Source organism: Mauremys mutica, chromosome 22 (assembly GCF_020497125.1).
Source record: "Mauremys mutica isolate MM-2020 ecotype Southern chromosome 22, ASM2049712v1, whole genome shotgun sequence".
Classification (NCBI taxonomy): Eukaryota; Metazoa; Chordata; order Testudines; family Geoemydidae; genus Mauremys; species Mauremys mutica.
This window is the reverse complement of record NC_059093.1, coordinates 15,926,177-15,947,666: the sequence shown is the minus strand read 5'-3', so window position 1 is coordinate 15,947,666 and position 21,490 is coordinate 15,926,177. Positions and strand designations below refer to the sequence as shown.

The 21,490-nt window shown below is 47.1% G+C and overlaps 1 protein-coding gene across 8 annotated transcripts in view; it reads right to left on the bottom strand.

Moving 5' to 3' along the window:
- The window catches only part of KIRREL3 (kirre like nephrin family adhesion molecule 3), a 728,850-nt gene that overhangs the window by 154,696 nt on the left and 552,664 nt on the right, over window positions 1-21,490 (bottom strand). For all 8 annotated transcript variants that reach the window (XM_044997029.1, XM_044997031.1, XM_044997030.1 and 5 more), the window contains one exon: window positions 4,066-4,171. In XM_044997029.1, the coding sequence (XP_044852964.1) occupies window positions 4,066-4,171 (106 nt within the window). The remainder of the gene's footprint in view (window positions 1-4,065; window positions 4,172-21,490) is intronic.

Sequence of the window (21,490 nt, the reverse complement as noted above, 5' to 3'; positions counted from 1 at the left end):
GTACTTCCATTCCCACCCTTTGTCTACTGAGACTGTAAATTCTTTGTGGCAGAGATGTTTCACTGTGTATCTTTCCTTCCAGAGCCTGGTGGTGCCACTGTGCCATACTCAGCAGCTCCTTCCACGACTTGACGCTGTGTCCTGCAGCCTCAATGAAGAAATCCTTTGGATTCACTATAGCTGAGTCCTAGCTCTTCTACAGCACAGTCATTCTCTGCATTGGCCAGAGGGGATACTAGGTGTTTCTGTCCCTCTTCCACTGTTAGCCTACTGTTATCTCAGGAGCAAGAGCTCCAAACTCTCCTCCCAGCGTGGAGAGACATTGCCAGCCTTGGCTGATCACCATTGGTTCATTTGGGAAGCCCTGATGTTTGGTTGGTGCAGATTTTTTGGGGGGGGGTTGTGGGTTAAAACAGAGGCTCTCCAACTTCCCTCCTCTGAACCCTCATGTGGCCCATCAGAGCACCCCTCAGCACTGACCGCCCTGTATTTTCCATGGCGATGCTAGATCTGCCAGCAGCTCAGGAGAGCGGGTGTGTGTACACAACAGCTTTGCAGTGAGGGTAAGCTGCCTGCATCAGAGCTGGGGGAAGCAGTTCAAAGCATGTGCAATCAGATTCCACTGTCTTCATTTTCCTCACCCTTATCTATCCAGTCACAGTTCCCATTGACAGAGCACAGAGCACCATGTGCCAGGGATGGGGCTGTCACCGGATTTCCAGACACGTGGGGTGTGTTCTGGCCACTGTTTAGACAGCTCTTCCTCCTCTCTCCTCACACGTTGACTTGTGGCAACTACAAGAGATGCACACAACCCAATAGCGGAGTTCTCAGATTCCAGGACTGTGAGTTTTACTGACCAGATTTACACTCATGGGTACGCGCACCACCCTGGCTACACTCCCAAAGTCCTGTCCCAGCCGGCACTGGGCTCAATATAAAACCTAGGAGGGATTCTCTGGATGGGCAGCCCTGCCCTGGTTGTTCCAACGTCTTGCTCAAGAAACTAGAAGAGAGATCCTGCTAGACATTACGTGTCCTTGCAAGATACTGGAGTCAAGACTCCAGCTGAGAGACCTCTGTTGTCTATAAGCATCAGCTCTGCTAAGGGAGATCACATGCATGACACACGTAATGTCCAGGGGGGGTCGCTGAAATTAATTTGACTCAACTGGAAGTTTATCTTTATAGTTCTTATATGTCTGATCAGCTTGAGGAGACACAGGAGTCAAACCACAAGGTCCAGCATGTGGACTGATCCAAAATGCAGCATCCCTAGGGAGGAGCCAGTCCAGCCTTGGTACCCTGGGTTGGTTTGGGGAAGCACATGTAGAGAATGGATGATGAGGTAATTATTAGGCATCTTTTGAGGATCCCAAAATGTTTGACACAGGGATCAGACTGGAAAAAAAATAATTGATAGTGCTGTCCCAGGCTCCACCACAACCCTTGCTTGAGTCACGATGCCAAAATGAGTTACCACTGGGAACAGATTTTGCCGATCTTGATAATATGATTGGCCCTCTCCTTTCTCTTATGCTTTGATCATCAATGAAGTGGTGAATGACACCACTAATGCATAACATTTATACAGTAACACCTCGGAGTTACGAACACCAGAGTTACAAACTGACCAGTCAACCACACACCTCATTTGGAATCGGAAGTGCGCAATCAGGCAGCAGCAGAGACAAAACAGTGCAATACAGTACAGTACTGTGTTAAACGTAAACGACGAAAAGAAAATAAAGGGAAAGCAGCATTTTTCTTCTGCACAGTAAAGTTTCAAAGCTGTCTTAAGTCAAATGTTCAGCTGTAAACTTTTGAAAGAACCACCCTAACGTTTTGTTCAGAGTTACAAACATTTCAGAATTACTAACAACCTCCATTCCAACATGTTCGGAACTTGGAGGTTCTATGGTATATCGCGACACATGTGGAAAACACTGTACTGTAATTAGTCATTGGCTAATTAATTCTCAAATCATATGCAAGTGGTTGGCAAGTATTATTCTACAGAAGAGGAAATTGAGACAGGAAGGTGAAATGACTTGCTCAACATCACACTGTGAGAGGCTGGGTTAGAACTCAGAGCCTCTTGATTCCCCAAACTGTGCCCGTTCCATAGTTCATGCTGCCCCACTCTGGCCATTTAAATCAGCGCAATTGAGATTCAGCGTTAACACTCGGCTAGGATAAACAGGTCTGCTCACACCTCTTTCAGAGCTATTGTAGCAGGCTGTCTGCAGATTCAGGCAGACACCACAGCACTGTGATGCAATCAGTCCAAAGGTCCAATCCAAAGGTCCCAAGCCTTCTCTCTAACCTCTTGTCCAGGAATTAGCAACTTTTTCTGGCCTCCCAGACTCTGCAACCTTCTTCATCTAGCTGGATCTGGCCAAGATCCTCCCCATATTTGGAGCAGGGTGGTCATGAGTTGTGCTGGTTGGGAAATTTTTGATGAAATCTTTTTTTCCCCACCAAAAAAATGCCGATTTTTCTAAAACTGGTCAGGAAACAGGGTCAGATATGACTAATCCCTTGAAACAAAAATTTTTTGGAAAAGGAAAGTCTGGAAATTGTCCAAATGTTTTGGTTTTGACATTTTTTGTTGTTTGAATTGAAAGGACTTTCCAATTCTAAATTTTACTACATTTAAATTTTAAAAAGGTTTTAAAAAGTGAAAATAAAAATGAAACATGTTGAAACTGAAATGATCAAAATGAAAGGTTTTGATTGACCTGACACAATTTTTTTCCAGTTTGCAAAAATATTTGAGATTTTTGACTTTTTGGGATGCGAAAAAATGTTGAAATCTCAAAAATTCTTTCAGGAGAGGAAAAACATTTCCTGCGCCCCACCCCTCAGTCTTGAGTGAACCCCTAGCCCTGTTCTGGACCCCCAGTCTGAACACCCCTACTTTACGCCAGTGGCCCTCAACCTTTCCAGATGACTGTACCCCTTTCAGGGGGCTGATTTGTCTTACGTACCCCCAAGTTTCACCAAACAAAAACTATTTGCTTATAAAAATCAGACATAAAAATACAAAAGTGTCACAGCCACACTGTTACTGAAAAATTGCTTCCTTTCACATTTTTACCATATAATTATAAAATAAATCGATTGGAATATCAATATTGTACTTACAGTTCAGTGTATGGTATATACAGCGGTATAAACAAGTCATTGTCTATATGAAATCTTAGTTTATACTGTCTTTGCTAGTGCTTTTTATGTAGCCTGTTGTAAAACTAGGCAAATATTTAGATGAGCTGATGTAGCCCCTAGAAGACCTCTCTGTGTATGCCCAGGGGTACACGTATCCCTGGTTGAGAACCACAACTTTACACTACGTGGCCTCCAGTGATCCTGCATTTTGCCTTATACTGTTCTGATTAAACAGCCTCTGCCATAGGTACCAAGAATGCAATAGAAGCCCAGAGATGCTAATGAAGTTGTATCTTTTGCAAAGACTATGTAAAAAACAAACAACCCCCAAATTCTCCCATAATAGACTGTTCATTCAGTGTGTGTTTTGATAGTTATGCCCCCAAACACATGGTTATGCTACTGTGCTGCCAGGGCTCTAATCCCCTCTAAAGTGCCAGTGAATCTCTGACCAAGGAGTTTGGTGCGTGCAGAGATGGAGTCCATTAACATACAACATCACTATCAATGGGAGAGACTGTGGCTGGAGCACCAGGCAGCACTGGTCTCTGGCTGCAGCAGAGAGGGGCTGGGTATGCAGGAGCAGGTCCATTCCGGTCCAGGAGGGAGCATTGCTAGCTCTATAACCCAGCTAATACATCTCATGGTCAGTGCAGCTAGGGCAAAGCCCATCTTATCCAATCCACAAGAGCAGGTGCCAGTCTGTAGCCACCCATGGTAATAAACACAGCAATACACAACAGCTCCAAAACCACTGGCTGCGCACAAGGAAGCTACGGGAAGCAGCTCCATATGGCCAGCCAGTAGAGCACACCAACATGAGCACAACTCCAGTAGGGGGCAGTGTTAAACATACTCCATAATGAACAGAGGCCAGCTCCTTGCGGGCAATCTTACCTGTACTGGGTTGCTGCTGGGTTAGCCTTGGCAGAGCAGTGAAACTTCACTGTGTTGTCCTCAAGCACTGGCTGCGGCTCTACGGACAAGTTGACGAGAGGTGGGTCTGCAAGGAGACATCGACAATCCATCAGCTGTCGCAGGGATAAGTGTATTTCACTGCTGCAGAACGCACATCACTCAACTCCGGCCATGCCTTCTGCTGCAGTGGGTGAATGCTAATTGGCACGTATGTGACCCAAGTGGTTGATTTAACCCTTTCGGGCCAGATGTCCAGAGTCCCCAAAGCACTTGGTGAAGACATGTGCTCTTTGGGACACAGCAAAGATTGGGGAGTTGGGGCTCACAGGCTCTGTTCCCAACTCGGCCACTTATTTGCTGCAAGAGTCTCAGGGTCTCTCTCCCAAATCTATGCAGGACCTTTCCACCCACAGTGCGGCTCATGGGGCTTCTTTCTTTGCTCCAAGAGATAGAAGGATTAAGGGGCCTTTACCAGGTTCAAAGCCTGCTCTTCTGGTGATCAGCTCAGTGATGGGCTGAAGAGGATGCTTCGGATAGAGCAAGTGCTAGCAAACACTGGGGCATGTGCTGAGTTCAGTGAGGATGGTGTGAAAGGCAGCACAGAGGCCATTTGCAGCATTTGGGGTTACTTCACAAGCACACTCTGCCCTCCTCATTATTTATATTGCAGTATTATTTGTATAGCAGCAGGAGCTCAGGCCCCATTGTGCAAGGGGCTGTACAAATAAACTGTTCAAGACAGTTCTTACCCTAAAGTGTTTAGTCTAAATAGATGAGACAGGGAATGGAAACATAACAGAGCAGGGAATAACTTATCCAAGGTCACATAGCAGAATGGCAAACAGAACCCAGGTCTCGGCAGCCCCCCGCTTAGCCACTGGATCACACTGCGGCCCTGGCTTTGGGAACACACCCGTCAGCAGCTGCTTGTCTGTGACTGGCCTTCTCCTCCTAATTCTGGCTGAAGAGGATGTACCTCAGGGATCCCAACAAAACAGGTCAGCTCTTGGCAGTATCACCCCTAAATGTTTCCTCCATTTCTCGCTCCTCTGTAAGGAGGCTATTAGCAAAAGAACCCCAAACAGTTAGGCCTCTTACATACAGGTACTTGGACTACATCACCAATCTATCTGCCGCACTCAGGGATCACTCAGTAACTCATCACCATTTGCACTCCCCCAGGAGGTGAGGCATAGTGCTCACTGGATCTTCCAGCCAGTGAAAGTCCAGTTCAGGCCTGACATTCTTCTCCTGCCCTCTCTCCTCTCCCTCTCTCTGTTCTCCTCTCTGTTATCTGGGCAAACACTGGGGCAGAGGCATTAGCAGACGGGGGCTGACCCCTGGCTTTGATGGCTAATAAGTCAGCGATCATCCCTGCTGGAGACAACTCAAGATAAAGAGCTGAAAGACAGAGAAGAAACTAGAGCCATCCAGTGCTAAATGACATGGCACAGTGATTATCCTAATGCATACACACATCACGCATACCCCGCCCCCAGATATGCACACACTGCACACATCACAGCTCACACAGACACGCACAAAACCTAGCATACACACATCTCTCTCTCTCTCATACACAGGCAAACAACATGTGCATGTATACACAGGGGCCCACACAAAGACATGTGCCGCACCCTAACATACAGCCACACAATATTCACTCCTAGGCACACTGTGCATAGACACACACAAGGAAACATACGCACCCACCCACAAGGCAGCAAGCCAGACTTGTGCAACATGTGCTGAAAACGTGTTGCTCCTCTAGAGCTGCTGAGCTGTGCTGTATGCATGATACCCTCCTGACCCTCTCCCCATTCCCACCTCTGTGCCTTGGGGGGCCCCCTGGAGGAGATGTTATTGCAGACATCAAACTCTTATTGGACTTGTGCTCTGCACCAGCATCCTCTTGCTATAACAGAACCAAGGCAACAAGCAGCCAGGATGCATTCCAGACGGCCCAGAGTCCACATGCTGATCTGCTGCTTACATGTTTGCCCACTACCTCACCACACCAAACGGACCATCCGCTCCTGTTCGCCGGCACTCCGCTCTATCCAAGGCCTCGGGGCGGGTGGCTGATTTACAGAGGTGTTGAGCAACTGCTGCTCCCATCGGTTTTACCTGGAGTTCTGCACCTCTGCAAATCAGCCCTGAGGTTTCAGCGGGGTCCATCTAAGCCACGTGGGATGGGGACTTTTCCAAGGGAGACTTTCAGTGGTCTGCTTAATGGCCTGGGGCAAGACCCCATGCTCTCACATTGTTCATGTTAATAACTTATGCACTGTACCAAAAATCAGCTAAGGGCCCAGCAGGGGGACTCACTAGCTTGCTTTCATTTCTAAAGCCAATGGCTCAGGTCTTTTACAGCCCATAACCTTGGAGCACGTCAGGATCCTGCTGGGAGGCAGGCGTCATTATCCCCATTTTACACGCAGGGAAACTCAGCCGGAGTATTGGAAACGTGACTTGGGCAAGTACCCACAGAGGTGGGCACAGAACCCAGGAGGCCTGGGGCTGACTGGGACCATCCTGCTGCCACCACCATTCCCAGGATTAGAGCCCTCGAGACTGAAGGCCTCTGTTTATCCCTCACACGTGCTCTGCACACTTCAGCAGCTGGCCAGCTCTTCCTTCATTGTCTCACTAATGGGCCCCACCCTTGACCTGGGAGAATTAGCTCTAGAGGAATTCTGTTTCCAAGTCCCATTCAGATCTCAGCCTCTCTGTGTCAAGGCCAGCAGAAGAACCAGTGAGTGCCAGTGGGGATGGTGATCTTGTAATCTAGACACTTGTTCACTAGCAATGGGATGGAGGTGACCAAGCCACCCAAGAGCAGACAGAAAGTAACAACAGAAAGTGATCACTACTGACCCGAGTCTCTCTATCTTGAGGGCCTTCACTGTTGGACAGGAGGGAATTTCAAGCCTTTGTTGGCAGAAGAAAGGTAAAGCTCTGTGAGACAGAGTGCACTTGGGGGTTGGCCCATGACTTTTGGAATGAACTCACTAAGGCCCATCACAAAGCTTCCCGCCTTCCATCGAAGGGAAAAGCACATTTCTTTGACCTGCAATTCTCCCACGTCAGTGTAGAGCAACAGCTATATATCCTTCCCCTCCAAAACAAAGCACTCCCCTGCATGCGCTTCTCCCCCCGGGGAGAGGATGAGAAGACAAACAAACACATGACACACATGTGGGCACCTCACTTATTTCACTACTGGAAGGCACTCAGGCCCAGATATGCAACGGTATTTAGGTGCCTAACTGTCACTGATTTCCATGGGAGTTGGGCAGCTAAATATCTTTGAGGATCTGGGCCTCAGATGCTGCAGTAATGAGCATGGGATAAGAACCTATTTAGATTAGAATAGAAGAACCACCATCCTATTAGTTAGATGGGCCCCCTCTAACAGTGACATCACTTTGCATTTCTTTAGTGCCTTTCCTCCCAAAGGATCCAGAAGCACTTTCCAAGCCAGCTGTGCCCATCACATTCCTACCTGTATGGTACTTGCTAATATTCCCATGCTGGCTGGGAGTTCTTAAATCTACCACAATTTAATGCACATACAAGCTCAGACATGACATTTCACATCAAAAAATAAAGGGAGGCTTGTGACTCCCATTTAAGGGAATAAATTGTCTTGCTTTGAAATGTTCCTGTCTCACATTGCACTCTGTAATGATGATTTTTTGTGCATCTATTACCTTGAAAGTGGCATTTACTCTCTTTCATCAGCCTAATCATCCCTGCCAAGTCCTAACTGGTGTCACAGACCTTTCTTTAGACTGATACTCTCTGTATTTTGCCTTTTATATGATAAGCATCTAAAATACTTACTGCCCAACAACATTTAGAAGAGAGGTAAAGAAAAGAGAAGAAAGCTTCAGCAAGGGTTGGACATGTATATGGCTATAAAGACTATCCAGACGTATCATCATTAATGACAGGGTTATTAAACCCCAAGCTTCAGGATTTAAGCCAATCTCTAGCGAACTGAGACCGGGATGGGGGAAGATGATCCCACATCTACTACTGTGGGGTTCTTATATCTTCTACTGAAGCATCTGGCCACTGTATGAGACAGGACATTGGACTACAAGGATGAGGGATCTACTCCTAGTTCCAATGAAAGGCTTTCCTTTAGTTCACATGGTGGAGGCCTACAGCTGAAGAAGCAGGGATCCAGGCCCTGGTCCAAGATTTGTGTAGTGACTGTTTATAGAACATGGATTCCTTACCCTGTGATCTAAGTACAAAAGCGTCCCCCAGAAATACAAAAGGAGCTCATGACTCAGAGCTCAGTAAGGGAGAGGTTCAATCAGCCCTAGGAAGGTACAGCTGCCTTTGTGAAGAGGCAAGTCCACAGGGGGGCATCCATCTGGGATAGATCTGGATGTTGGGATAGGCATGGCCAGGAAGTCAGTTCCTGTGTATGCTTTGGAGCCTCCACTGGGTTAGAAATCAGCCCTCTGCAAGCCAACTTCATGTGCTGCTATCACAGAGGGGAAGTCAGCTGACGATTACCACCATGTGCAGATTCCTCATCCTCTACTAGCAGAGTATTTTCCTATAGGACCTACTGCTAAAAGCAGGGGATTCTCCCACTGCCCTGTTGGAGACCAGTGCAGGAGCTCTAAGGTTGCACCCATACTTGTGTGGGGAAATATCAGTGATGCTGCCCAAGGGGAGGCCACCTTTGGTCTGAAGGCATGGCTGAGAGAGACCACAGCTGGGATTCTCAAAGCTGCCTGTGGGATTTGGATGCCAAGATCCTATTCAAATTAATGGGCACTGGGTGCTGAAATCCCCTATGCAGCTTTGAGAATCCCAGCTGCGGTCTCTCTCAGCCATGGTCTCAGCCTTCAGACCAATCTCATTCAGTGTGATGGCTGCCCTCCTGGCTGACAGACTGGGGCTTGAATAGAGGACTTCCAGAGCTATAAGCATGAGCTGCTGCAGCTTGAGCCAAGGCTCCACAGCTGGGGCTGTAACAGACTGGTATTGTCAGTAGATTAGCACAGAGAAGGATCTGTAACACACACTCACCAGTGGGTTACACCAGCATTCGTGGCTCCATTATTCACCAGGGTGGCACCTAAAAGTGGGATGAGTTTCAGAGCTCCCACAGCTCCTGTTGACTTGAGTGGGGACATGGGAATGCTCAGCACCCTGGGTAATAAGGCTGGTTTTATTTTAGGTGCCTAAATCTGGGGATTTAGGAGCCTAGCTTTAGTCACCCAGATGGCAAGGTTCTGGCCTTTGTGGATCACACTGGAACCAGGCAGCAGGACATGCTAAGTAACAAAGGGAAGAGCAGTTTGCTGAATTCTTCTGAACCTAGAAACTGGCTTCCTTTAAATGCTGATGAGAACAAATTGCAATGATACAGCTTCCATCCAAGGAGCTTCTTAACTGTTCCCACCTAGCAGCCCGCTGATGCAGGTGAGCACAGCTAGCCCATTGTACGGAGGGAGGCGCTGGTACTAACCCCACATTTCACCCCAGGCTGGATTGCTCCTCACCCTGTAGGGATATGCAGGGCGTAAGGATAGACACCATCGCCATAATTGTGCTCCCACACACAAGGGCCAGAGGAGTCTAGATTCCCCAAAAGGTCCTTCCATATGGCTCAAGCCATGACCCTGCTGCTTCTTGCATGATGGTCAATGGAAAAGCCAGGAATAGAATGCCAGTCTCCTGGCTGCAGGCCCATTGGCTTAGCCAAACTGGACATTAGGTACAAATCTGTAATGGTGATTTAACCATTTGAACAATCCACCAAGGGAAGCGGGGGATTCCCCATCTCTTGTTGTTTTCGAATCAAGCCTGGAGGCCTTCCTGGAAGAAGCTTTAACCAAACACAAGAAATGGGGCTCGGTACAAGAGTAAGTGCGTGAAATTCTATAGACAGGAGGATCTGATGGTCCCTTTTGGCTTTAAACTCTGCACATCCATGTATCTATGAACCGCAAGTCCATCCTCCCTCCCAAGGGTGTCCAATGGTCTGGTCCTGACTGTATCACAAAGGTATTATGATCCAGGTGGCTAGCACATCCACTCTGTTTGCTGTCCCCTTAGCTCATGTTTCACTAGCTCTCTCTAGCCTCCTTCTGTCATACTTCTTCCAAATGGGGCTCAGAGAGAGAACAGTTCAGAACTCCACTGGACGGATGCAGGCGGAGTCTTTTTGGTGACAAACTCGATAGCTGCCTCTCATTAATGCTAATCAGCAGAGTGGGCAGAGCTAGTGATGGTGGTCAGGGGCATCAGTCCCCAAAGAAGTGGCAGATCTCCAGGAGGTGGGAACAGAGTCTCATTGCTCAGAGCTCCCCAGCTTGTCATCGAATGGGGTGTCATTTGTTCATGAGATACCTGCCTTGCTTGCAAAGAGGAAAACACAAAACCCCTTCACAGTGCCACAGAATGAGGCTGATTTGCAGGGTGTGTTCTGCATCAGGCATCTGTGCTGATACTGGTGTGTGCTGCCATTTGGAATGGTACCTGCTGCACAGACACCAGGCCTCTTGCACCCTTTGCTGAGGAAAACGGACGATGAGAGCAACTCTAACGGGAAATTAATGAGAACACCTGGGACTTTTATTCTGGAAACAAATCAGGCTGAATTTGAGCCACCAAAAAAAGGAGTTAACTGAAAAGCATGGGCCGGTGCGAATCAGAACAGTGCTACTGCCATCAAGGATTTAGGATCTGTCCACAGGAGATTTGCATGTGTGCATGTGAAAGAATACAGTGCTGGTGAAAGGACCTCTAGATAGCACTGGAGGCTACAACACTTCTTTTATTCACAACACACACGGGTGAAATCCTGGCCCTATTGCATGCAATAGGAGGGACTTTAACGAGGCCATGATTTCACCTGTAAGCTTCCCCTGCGCTGCTCAGATCTACACAGAGCACATGAGAGGGTGTAGCTAAGCAGAGAGACCTGAATGTGCATGGAACCTGAGCTCACCCTTTCCCTGCTAGATATCCGTGAGACTTTCCTGAGGAACAGTGGCAGGGGGAACCTGTCATTGACACTGCACCAGCTCTGCATTCCCAGGGATGCCAGTCTGGCACCTTTTCCGGGCAGAGGTACATTGGAGGGGGCGGGGAGGTGCGGTGGTCCTGTGGGCTGATTGGAGCAGCTGTAAAGTGATTCATTGAACAACTTCCAGAGTAGCCAGTTCCCCTCCGCTTTGTGAATTAACAGGCTCCTGCATCTACAGAGATGCTGAGTTATGGGCATTTTTCACATGTGCAATAACCCGAGTGCACGTCTCTTGTGACAGAGACAGGCTAGCTGAACCACACAGCACAGAACAGATGGCGGTGAGACGGATATCGAGGCCCTGTATTCCACCACAGAAGCTTCCTGGTGATGTCAGATAATGCAAGACAGATGTTCCCCAGCTTCGTGTTCCCATCAGAAATTTGGAGACGAAGAATGAGACATCTTTAAGGATCCAACAAGCTGCCTCCCCTAGCCTCTCTCTTTAAATTTAGCTTTTTCAGTGAACTTCATGGTGGTGGAAAGGTTAGCAGCCTTGAAGAACGATATCCTCCTGTGATAGACTATTCCCGTGTTCATGCCCTAAAAGACACTATTGTAATAATGTTTATCCAAGGTATGCCTTGTGAGGTATCATTTAAAAACTCATAATTTGCTGATCAGCAATGTCATGGCAAAATGCACGTAGCAGTGTTGTGTGTGAAGTTATAAAAATAAACTGAGATCACAACTAAAAGTATGTTTTCCAGAGAAGTCTGGGAAGTGGCCAAACCAGTTCCTCAGAGACAGAAGGCAAGCTGATGCCTCAGCCAGGTATAAACAAGGCTAATGGGTCATTATCTGCTAGGTGGCTATTCTTTGGCAGAAAAGGAGGCACGGCAAAACATTTACATTTTAGCAAAGAAGCAGCCTGGAGTTCCTGTCCACACAGACTGCCTGTTGCCTTGCTCCCAGCTGGAAATGCTTCTCAGCAGGGGGACCGGCACCCCAAAACACCCCCTACTCTCTGCCTATCACATTCACTGCACCTAAAGAGAAAAAGGAAGCTAGCGTTGGACTCTGGGCGTGAGCTCCTGCCCTACGGGGTTTGGCCAGAAGATGGCTGAAAGAATGCGGTGAGGAACTTTGCTTGAATCTGATACAGTTTGTTAAACTAGGTATTAGTAAACGTCTTATCTTTATTTTTCTTGTAACCATTTCTGACTGTTATGCCTCATTACTTGTATTAATTTAAAATGTCCTTCTTTGTAGTTAATAAACTTGTTTTACTGTTTTATCTAATCCAGTGTGTGTAAATTGAAGTGTCTGAATAACTATTTGAATTAATGAGCTGGCTTATTGTTCCCATAAAGGAATAATGAACTTAAAATATTTTATACTGTCCATGAGAGGGCTGGGCAGCACAGGGCATACAGTGCTGGGGGGAAACCTGGGACTGGGGGTGTGTTGGGGTCACCCTGAAGTATAACCAAGGCTGGTGACAGCCAGAGTATAACCCAAGTGTGGCTGGCAGGGTGCAGTTACACCCAGATACTCAGGGTAGGGTTTGCATGCTGGGAGGCTGTTTGTGAGCGGCCCAGGTGGGAGCTACTTCAGCAAGGCATTGAAAGGCACCCAAGGTTGCAGGACAGGGGTGACGCAGCTGCTCAATAATCTAGATTGTACCTTAGTATGTCACACCTCCATCTACCCCCACAAAGGTACAGAATAAGCATGTTTCACCCCCACCCCACCCCACCGTACTGTACTGTCTTGCCTTGTCCCCAAGCTGGGAGTACCTCCCCAGGGAGATTCATAGATTATGAGGCTAGAAGAGACCATTCAGATCATGTTAATGTGAGCTCCTGGGTGACCCCAGGCTACAGAACATCAGAGATTCCACTCTCCATGCTCCTCTTGGGGTGGTGCTCTGTCTCCTAGTGGTGGCTGGGTCACACCTAGCAGGCCATGAGCTACTAGCTCAGACAACAGAGGGTTATGGTCTTACAACCAGAGATCCCAGATCCAATTCCTGCTGCCAATGACCCAGGCAGGAGGGCGGTATTACGAGAACAACCCATTTCACCTAAGCCACTAAGCTCCCATCCGACAGCACTTTCAGGTGATAAGAGCTGCAGCGGAGGCTAGTGCACCCATAGTGGGCAGAAGGCCAGAGAAGAGGCTGGTGAGGAAGAAAGCTCTCCTGCAAAAACAGGCATTGCTGGACCTCGGTGCCTTCAGGATTGGGTCCAAAGTAAGCCAGCTGCTGCTCCAGGCCCTCCCTGGTGGTTTCTTAGGGCACACCAAGCGAGTCAGAGCTGTGCAGAGCTCACCTCGGTAGGCAGACGTCCTATCTGTGGTACCCCACGGGGCTGAGCTCACTGAGGAGCAAAACAAGGGAGTGGGGTGTTAGCCCCTGTGAGTGAGCTTGGCAGGATTCATAGCAGTTGGGAGATCATGCAGAGAGGTGGCCGTCTCAGAGGGACAGACGAGAGTAAGACAGAAGAATAAATATCTGGACAGCAAAGCAGGATACCGAGCTACCTTCTCCTTCACCAGGCTCCCACCTCATTAGGTGGGCGAATTTACACTGCCAGCTCCCTGCTTTGTTGTGAGCGCAGCCACGTGCCTTCTTGATGGGAAATTACAGGTATTTTCAATTTACCCTAATCTCATTTAAAAATGTGCAATTCAAATGACAATAAAGGCAGCGCAGTTGAGAATATAAATGAGATGTGCTAACACAACAGCCCAGAGATATATAGCCCGTTCCTAATTCATTTGCAGGTGTCCTGACACTTCCCCATTGTTATGCAACAACAGCTAATCACCTTCCTTTTTTAAGTATGAATCACACTTCTCTTTAGTAGCTTCCCCATTGTTTGATGGTTTAGTAGCTGTGTTTAGGATTTATAGAGGAGCCTCTTTGTATTAAAAGGAGCAGGGCTCCCTTCTGCACTTAAAAATGTAGATAAAAAGAAGGAGAAAATGAATTAAAAAGTCTTTGATCTTTCCCATCACAAATGGGATTGTGTTGCCTAATGCTCCGGTAACGTTCCAGAGATTCCCCATAACAAAGGGAGACACCTGCAAATATTTTTTTAAAGACATTTACATAAATGATAACTCATCACAACGTAATGCCATTCGGTTACAATTATAATTCCTTCCTGGCTGCTTGTAATTAATTTGAATGATTGAATTGACTTGCCCCGCCGACAGCCAACTGGGAGGAGCGTATACACACATGCATGCACACACACACATATTGAAGAGTCTCATTCGCCAAACATTATTTGGTATGAACAGGATCAAGACTACTGGCCTAGGTCCCGATTCATCAAGGCAAATGCCTATCTTGAGCCGCTGAGTTCCTCATTGGCTTCAATGACGTGGGGGTATGTTTCACTGCAGAGTTAGCAAGGGCATTGTCCCTAATCCCCTTCCTGTCTGCACACCGAACCCTCTCACTGGAGTTTGGTGGTGCTTTAAACTCAGGCCAGCTGGGGGATAGGCTACAACCCAGATGCTGCTTCCTTTAAGGCTAGTAGTGAGGACACAGGCTACATCCCTTGCATCAGGGCTTTGGAGCGGAGCCCGGAGCTGGAGCGTGGAGCATCTCTGGCAGGTTTTTGCCTGGAGCTGGAGCGGAGCCGGAGTGCTGCCTTGCATGCCAGTAGTGCTCCAATTCTCCCCTTGTGCTCAAAAGGACAGACACATTCTCTCACAATTCTTTAGAAAAGAAACTGAGCTGCTCAGCTGAGGGCAGCTCTAAGAAGCACCAGAAGTCCTTGTATCCCACATGAAGATGCAGTCATGCGGGGTAAGGTGGTGCAGGATGGTTGCTCACATTCAGGCTAGGCTAGCCTAGATGCTGATCACCTGAGTTAACTCTGAAGTGAAGGCAGACCCTTAGATCCGTGCTTAAGAACCTTGCTGGATCTCCATTGACTCCATTACTCTGCTTTGGGGGGAGAATCAAAGCTTACACACGCAGGGAATGCTTGGAGCTGGAAGCAGGGGAAAAGAAAATATATGCTGCCTCCAGGAACCCAAGGAGCCGGGCAAGTGCAAGCAGAGTGGCAGACTCTCATGCCCTTGTTCTTGTTGACCAGTACCTTGTAAGGTGCTGTGAAACAGAAGGATATCAGTGTCTGACCAAAGCTGGAGTCCTCTGCAGTGCCATGCACCTGCAGCAGAAGTTTGGTGTGTGACCTCCTTGTTCTAAACAGCCATGCCAGTGGGTGAGAAGTGTGTGTGTGTATGTGTGTGTGTGTGTGTGTGTGTGTGTGTGTGTGAGAGAGAGAGAGAGAGAGAGAGAGAGAGACCTCCTTGTTCTAAACAGCCATGCCAGGGTGTGTGTGTGTGTGACCTCCTTGTTCTAAACAGCCATCCCAGTGGGTGGGAAGTGTGTGTGTATGTGTGAGACCTCCTTGCTCTGAACAGCCATGCCAGTGGGTGAGGAGTGAGAGAGAGAGAGAGAGACAGTGTGTGTGTGTGGAAGCTGTCAGTGACGCGTGCGTTTATGAAGTGTGGATGGAGGTTCCCTGCTAATCAGTAGGAGGAAGCAATCTCTGTGGTGCCCCAGTGTAGGCTGAGGAACAAAGGAAGCCGTCATGATTCCCTGTGGGATAGATGGTTTCACCAGAGAGCCTGGTGCAGCTCCTATTCCACCCTACTGCAGCACTGACATCTTTAGCGGTCTTGCTGAGGGTGAGGCCCGCTTCAAGGGGGCCCCATGGCAGCATCATTTGAAAAAACGCTGATTCTAACACTTGCACTGAGTGGAGGGGGAGGAAGAGCAGCAAGACAGCACCTTCTGCCCATCTAGGGGAGAAACCACCATGACCAACGGGAGACGCACGGCCCCTTCAGTACCTGCTCGCTGTTACATCCTACAATGCTAGGGCTTACGTGTGGAACGCAGCGATCTAGTTAGAGACGCAGCAAACTGGGAACAGTTAGGAGGCAAAGGCGGTGGGAGAGCTCTCGCACTAATGTCCATGAAATGCTTACAGATCCCTGCATGAAAGATGGCTCATAGCTACCTTAATCCTCTCCACCCTCATGGCCACCTTGAGCCTCTGCTCACCCCAGGACCAATTCTCATCTCCGCCCACTCTCGCCTAGAGAGGAAAGATGGTCTGGCAGCCCAGGTGACAGCTTGGGACTCAGAAGATTTAAGTTCAATTCTTTGCTTTAATGTCTGTGAGCCTTGCGCAAGTCACTTAGTCTTTCTGTGCATCAGTTCCTGCTCTGTACAATGGGGAACATAGCCCAGCCCAGCCCTGCCCCGCCTCCCAGGCACATTGAGAGTGTAAATATGGTCTTGAAGTCCTCAGATACGGTGGTACCAGGGGCTGCTGTTACATCAGTTAAAATCCCACCCACCTCCGACCTTGCTATCACTGACTTCGCCTGAATTCTCATTCCTTTACCTCCATCTCACTTAAAGAAAAGCACAATCCTCTAGGCCCATTAAAAAAGGCATCAAAATGAGCAACCACCTGGTATGCGGAGGCGCTGAGCTTCCACAAATGGGTCTGGTGAAGCAGCGAACCAGCCCGTCTCCATCCTGGCACGCAGGATGTGAATTTCAATACAGCCACTGGGCTCTGGCAGTATAAATAGTTTATGGCATATCAAACTATTCAACATGATTTTAATCCCACTTGTGATGTTCAGCGCATAACTCACAGGAGGCTGGCTTTGATGTGGCTGGTAGAACGGAAATCACATTGAACAGATGTTCCAGCTGGAGTCACTTAGTGTTTCCATTACAAACCCTGGTGGGGTTTTGGGTTGGTTTTTTGGAAGGGGGGGGAGGGGGTTTATGACTCAGCCATTTTATTTGGAAGGCAGATCCTGAATCCAGATGTGTTGTATTTAAAGTAAACTTTCTCTCTCATCAGACAGCCTAGCCTCCTTCCCCCCCCCCCCCCCCAGTCATTGGCTGGGGAGAGTAGGCTTGTTATGGTGTGAGAACATTGTTGATGCTCTTTTAAGTGAAAAAAGTAAGAAGTTGATTTGCATTTAAGTGATTTATTGGGCTGTTGGTTCATGGGATGGACTCGTTCCTTGGAGTGCGTATTGTTAAAGGAAATGTCTTTCAATCCGCGACAGTAACTACTATGCAGCTATATCAAAGCTAACGTTCAGCATAGCATGTGCAGTAGAAACTGGACTACGCAGATGCCAGGCCAAATTCTCTGGGTGACATTGGGGCCATGGAAGGCCTGGGTTTCAGTGGAATGACTGTCTACGAGGAGGGAGCTCAGGAGTTTCAAAGTGATGTGTGCTATGGAGATGTGCCCTCCCCTGGCCATAGCATGCATTGAGCAGTTAGGATTAGGGATGGGTCGGGTACCATAAGGCTGTGGATCTGCAGCTCTGTGGATGTATTGGCCTAATCCGCTGTGAAGAGAGCGTGCAGCAGGGAGTGGTGCTTGTGGGGTCTGGGCCATCAGCAAGGAGGCTCTGAGCCCCCACGCTGACTCCTTGCTTTCTCTAGCTTCAGGAAGAGCTGTGCTCTCATGGTGAAGCTGTGATGTCAGGGCATTGCTCCCTGCCCACCAGTGGTGGTGCTGGTGGGGGGATTCTACCAGGCAGAGGGGAAACCCAGGGCATTAATGCTGATGGCATGTTTGGGGGAAGGAGGGACGCGGCTGCCTATTCTCACCCCAACCCCATGGGGGTTCCCACACAGGCTTTTGCGGGGTCACTGGGGAATGTTCCAGTACTGGGAGCAGCACCAACCTTCCCCCACTGCTTAGGTGTAGGGTAGCCAGATTCTCAGCATCTCCACCCATGGAGTGTTTACAATTTAATGCTCTGAAAATGCCTATTTTTAAAGCAATTCTTTTGGGAGTAGCCATCCACCAATCCGTGACTAGGGCTTCTACTGAGTTAGCCCTGCCTATTATGCAAATAAGGAGGCAGATCTATGCAGACCTCTTCTTGGGTGCCTGAACTAGCCTCTTTAAGAGTAAGACATGGACCAGTGGCTCCAGTCTTTCTGCCTTCTGCAGCTACCGTGACCTCGCTATATTCTTTCTCCTTGGTCTCCTCCATGCATGCAAGTGTGGTGAACAATAGTCAGATATTTAAAGCAGGGTGGACACTGGATTTTCCACGTTGTGGGAAATTCCAAGATTTTGGATTTTTTTTCCTGTTCCAAAACTGGAATGAAAACAAAACAAATACAAACTTTGCCATGAAACAAAATTTCAGGGGGGAGGGGGGGAATCATTTCACAGCAATCAAAAGGTTTTGTTCCAAATTTTGTCTTTTTTTTTTTTTTATAATATATTAGTGGCTGCGTGGATGGTGTTGCCAGGAGGGCTTTGGCTTTCTCAGCCATGGGATGCTGTTCCGAGAAGGACTGCTGAGCAGAGATAGGGACCACCTAGCAAGGAAGAAGAAGAGTATCTTTAGATACAGACTGGCTAACTTAGTGAGGCCGGCTTTAAACTAGGTTCAACAAGGGCAGGAGACACAAGCTCACAGGTAAGTCCAAAACATGGAGACCTGGGTGAAGGGTCAGAATCTGGGGGAACATGGACAATCACAGCAGGGAAGGAGCAAGGAGAAACTATAGAGGGGAAATATAATGTACATCGTAGATGTCTGTACATGAATGCAAGAAGCATGGGGAACAAACAGGAAGAACTAGAAATTCTAGTGAATAACCACAATTATGACATAATTGGCATCACAGAGGCTTGGTGGGATAATTCACATGACTGGAATATTGCTATAGAAGGGTACAGCTTGTTCAGGATGTACAGGCAGGGGAAAGGGAGGAGGTATTGTGTTGGGTAGCAAAGTTGTATATACTTTGGTCGAGATAGAAGTGGAGGCATACCTCTTGAGAGTCTTAGGGTAAAGATAAAAGGGGCAAAAAATAAGGGTGATGTCACGGTAGGGCCTACTTCGAACACCTAACCAGGAAGAAGAGATGGATGAAGCTGTTTTTAAAACAACTAACAAAATCATCCAAGGTACAGGACTTGATGGTGATGGAGGATTTCAACTACCCAGACACCTGTTGGGAAAATGACATAGCGGGGCTCAGATTATCCAACAAGTTCTTGCAATGCATTGGAGATAACTTTTTATTACAGAAGGTGGAGAAAGTGACTAGGGGAGAGGCTGTTCTAGATTTGATTCTGACAAACAGGGAGGAACTGGTTGAGAATTTGAAGGTGGAAGGCAGCATGGGTGAACGTGATCACGAAATGATAGAGTTCGTTATTCTAAGGAATGGTAGGAGGGAAAACAGCTGAATAAAGACAACAGACTTCAAGGCGGCAGACTTCAGAACACTCAGAATTGGTAGGTAAGATCCCGTGGGAAGCAAGTCTAAGAGAAAAAAAGAATTCAGGCGAGTTGGCAGTTTTTTACAGAAACATTATTAAGGGCACAACAGCAAATATCCTAATGCATAGGAAAGAGATCAAGTATGGTAAGAGACCACCCTGGCTTAATCAGGAGATCTTCAATGATGTGAAAGTCAAAAGAGAGTCATACAAAAAGTGGAAACTAGGTTGAATTATGAAGGATGAATATTAAAAAAAATTAACGCAAGCAGGTAGGGACAAAATTAGAAATGCAAAGGCAAATAATGACATTAAACTAGCTAGGGATATAAAGAGTAACAAGAAAACATTTTACAAATACATGACAAGCAAGAGGAAGACCAAGGATGGGGTAGGCCCACTGCTCAATGAAAACAGAAAGACAATAACAGAAAACACAGCAATGGTCAAACTGTTAAATGTTCGTTTTGTTTCAGTTTTCACACACACAAAAATAGCAGAACGGATGACTAACACAGTGAACATCACTGTAAATGGGGTAGGATCTGAAGCTAAACTAGGAAAAGAAGAAGTTAAGAATTTCTTAGACAAGTTAGTGGAGCCTGATGAAATATGTCCTAGAATACTTGAAGACCTGGCTGAAAAGATTTCTGAGCCATGAGTGATTATCTTTGTGAACTCATGGAGGACAGGAGAGATCCCAGAGGACAGATAAAAGAGCTAATATAGGACCTATCTATAAGAAGGGGAATAAGGACAATCCAGGGAATTATAGACCAGTCAGCTTAACTTTGGTACCTGGAAAGATAATGGAGCAAATAATCAAACAATCAATATGTAAGCACCTAGAAGAAAATAAGGTAACAGTCAAAATGGATCTGTCAAGAACAAACCATGTCAAACCAACCTAATATCCTTCTTTGACAGGGTAACAAGCCTGGTGGATAGAGGGAAGCAGTACATGTGATCTCTCTTGACTTGAATAAGGCTTTTGATACTGTCTCACATGACCTTTTTATAAACAAACTAGAGAAAATATAGCCTAGACAAACCTACTATAAGGTGGGTGCACAACTGGTTGGAAAAGCATACTCAGAGTGCAGTTATCAGTGGCTCACACTCAAGCTGGAAGGGCATACTGAGTGTGGCCCTGCAAGGATCTGTCCTGGGTTCGGTGCTATTCAATATCTTCATAAATGATTTGGATAATGCCATAGAGCATACTTAGAGAGTAAAGTTTGCAGATGATACCAAGATGGGACGGGTTGCAAGTGCTTAGGAGGACAGGATTAGAATTTGAAATGATCTTGACAAACTGGAGAAATGGTTTGAAGTAAATAGGATGAAATTCAATAAGGACAAATGCAAAGTACTAAACAAATACAAAATGGGAAGTGACTTCCTAGGAAGGAGTACTGCAGAAAGGGATCTGGGGGTCATAGTGGATCACAAACTAAATACGAGTTAATAATGTAATACTTCTGCAAAAAAAGCAACCATCATTCTGGGATGTATTAGCAGGAGTGTTGTAAGCAAGACACGAGAAGTAATTCTTCCACTTTACTTAGCACTGATAAAGCCTCAACTGGAGTACTGTGTCCGTTCTGGGCACTACACTTTGGGAAATATGTGGACCAATTCAGGAAAGTCCTGAGGAGAGCAACAAAAACGATTAAAGCTCTAGAAAACATGACCTACAAGGCAAGAAAATTGGATTTGTTTAGTCTGGTGAAGAGAAGACTGGAGGGCGGGGGAATAGTCTTCAAGTACCAAAAAGACTGTTATAAAGAGGAGGGTGATAAATTGTTCTCCTTAACCACTGAGAAGTAGTAATGGGCTTAAATTGCACCAAGGGAGATTTAGGTTGGACATTGGGAAAAACTTCTTACATGTCAGGGTAGCTAAGCGCTGGAATAAATTGCCTAGGGAGGTTGCGGAATCTCTGTCATTGGAGCTTTTTAAAGAGCAGGTTAGACAAACACCTGTCATGGATGGTCTGGATAATACTTAGTTTTGCCTCACACCTGTCAAGGTCTCTTCCAGTCCTACATTTCTAGGATTATAAAAAATAAAAAAATTGAAATGA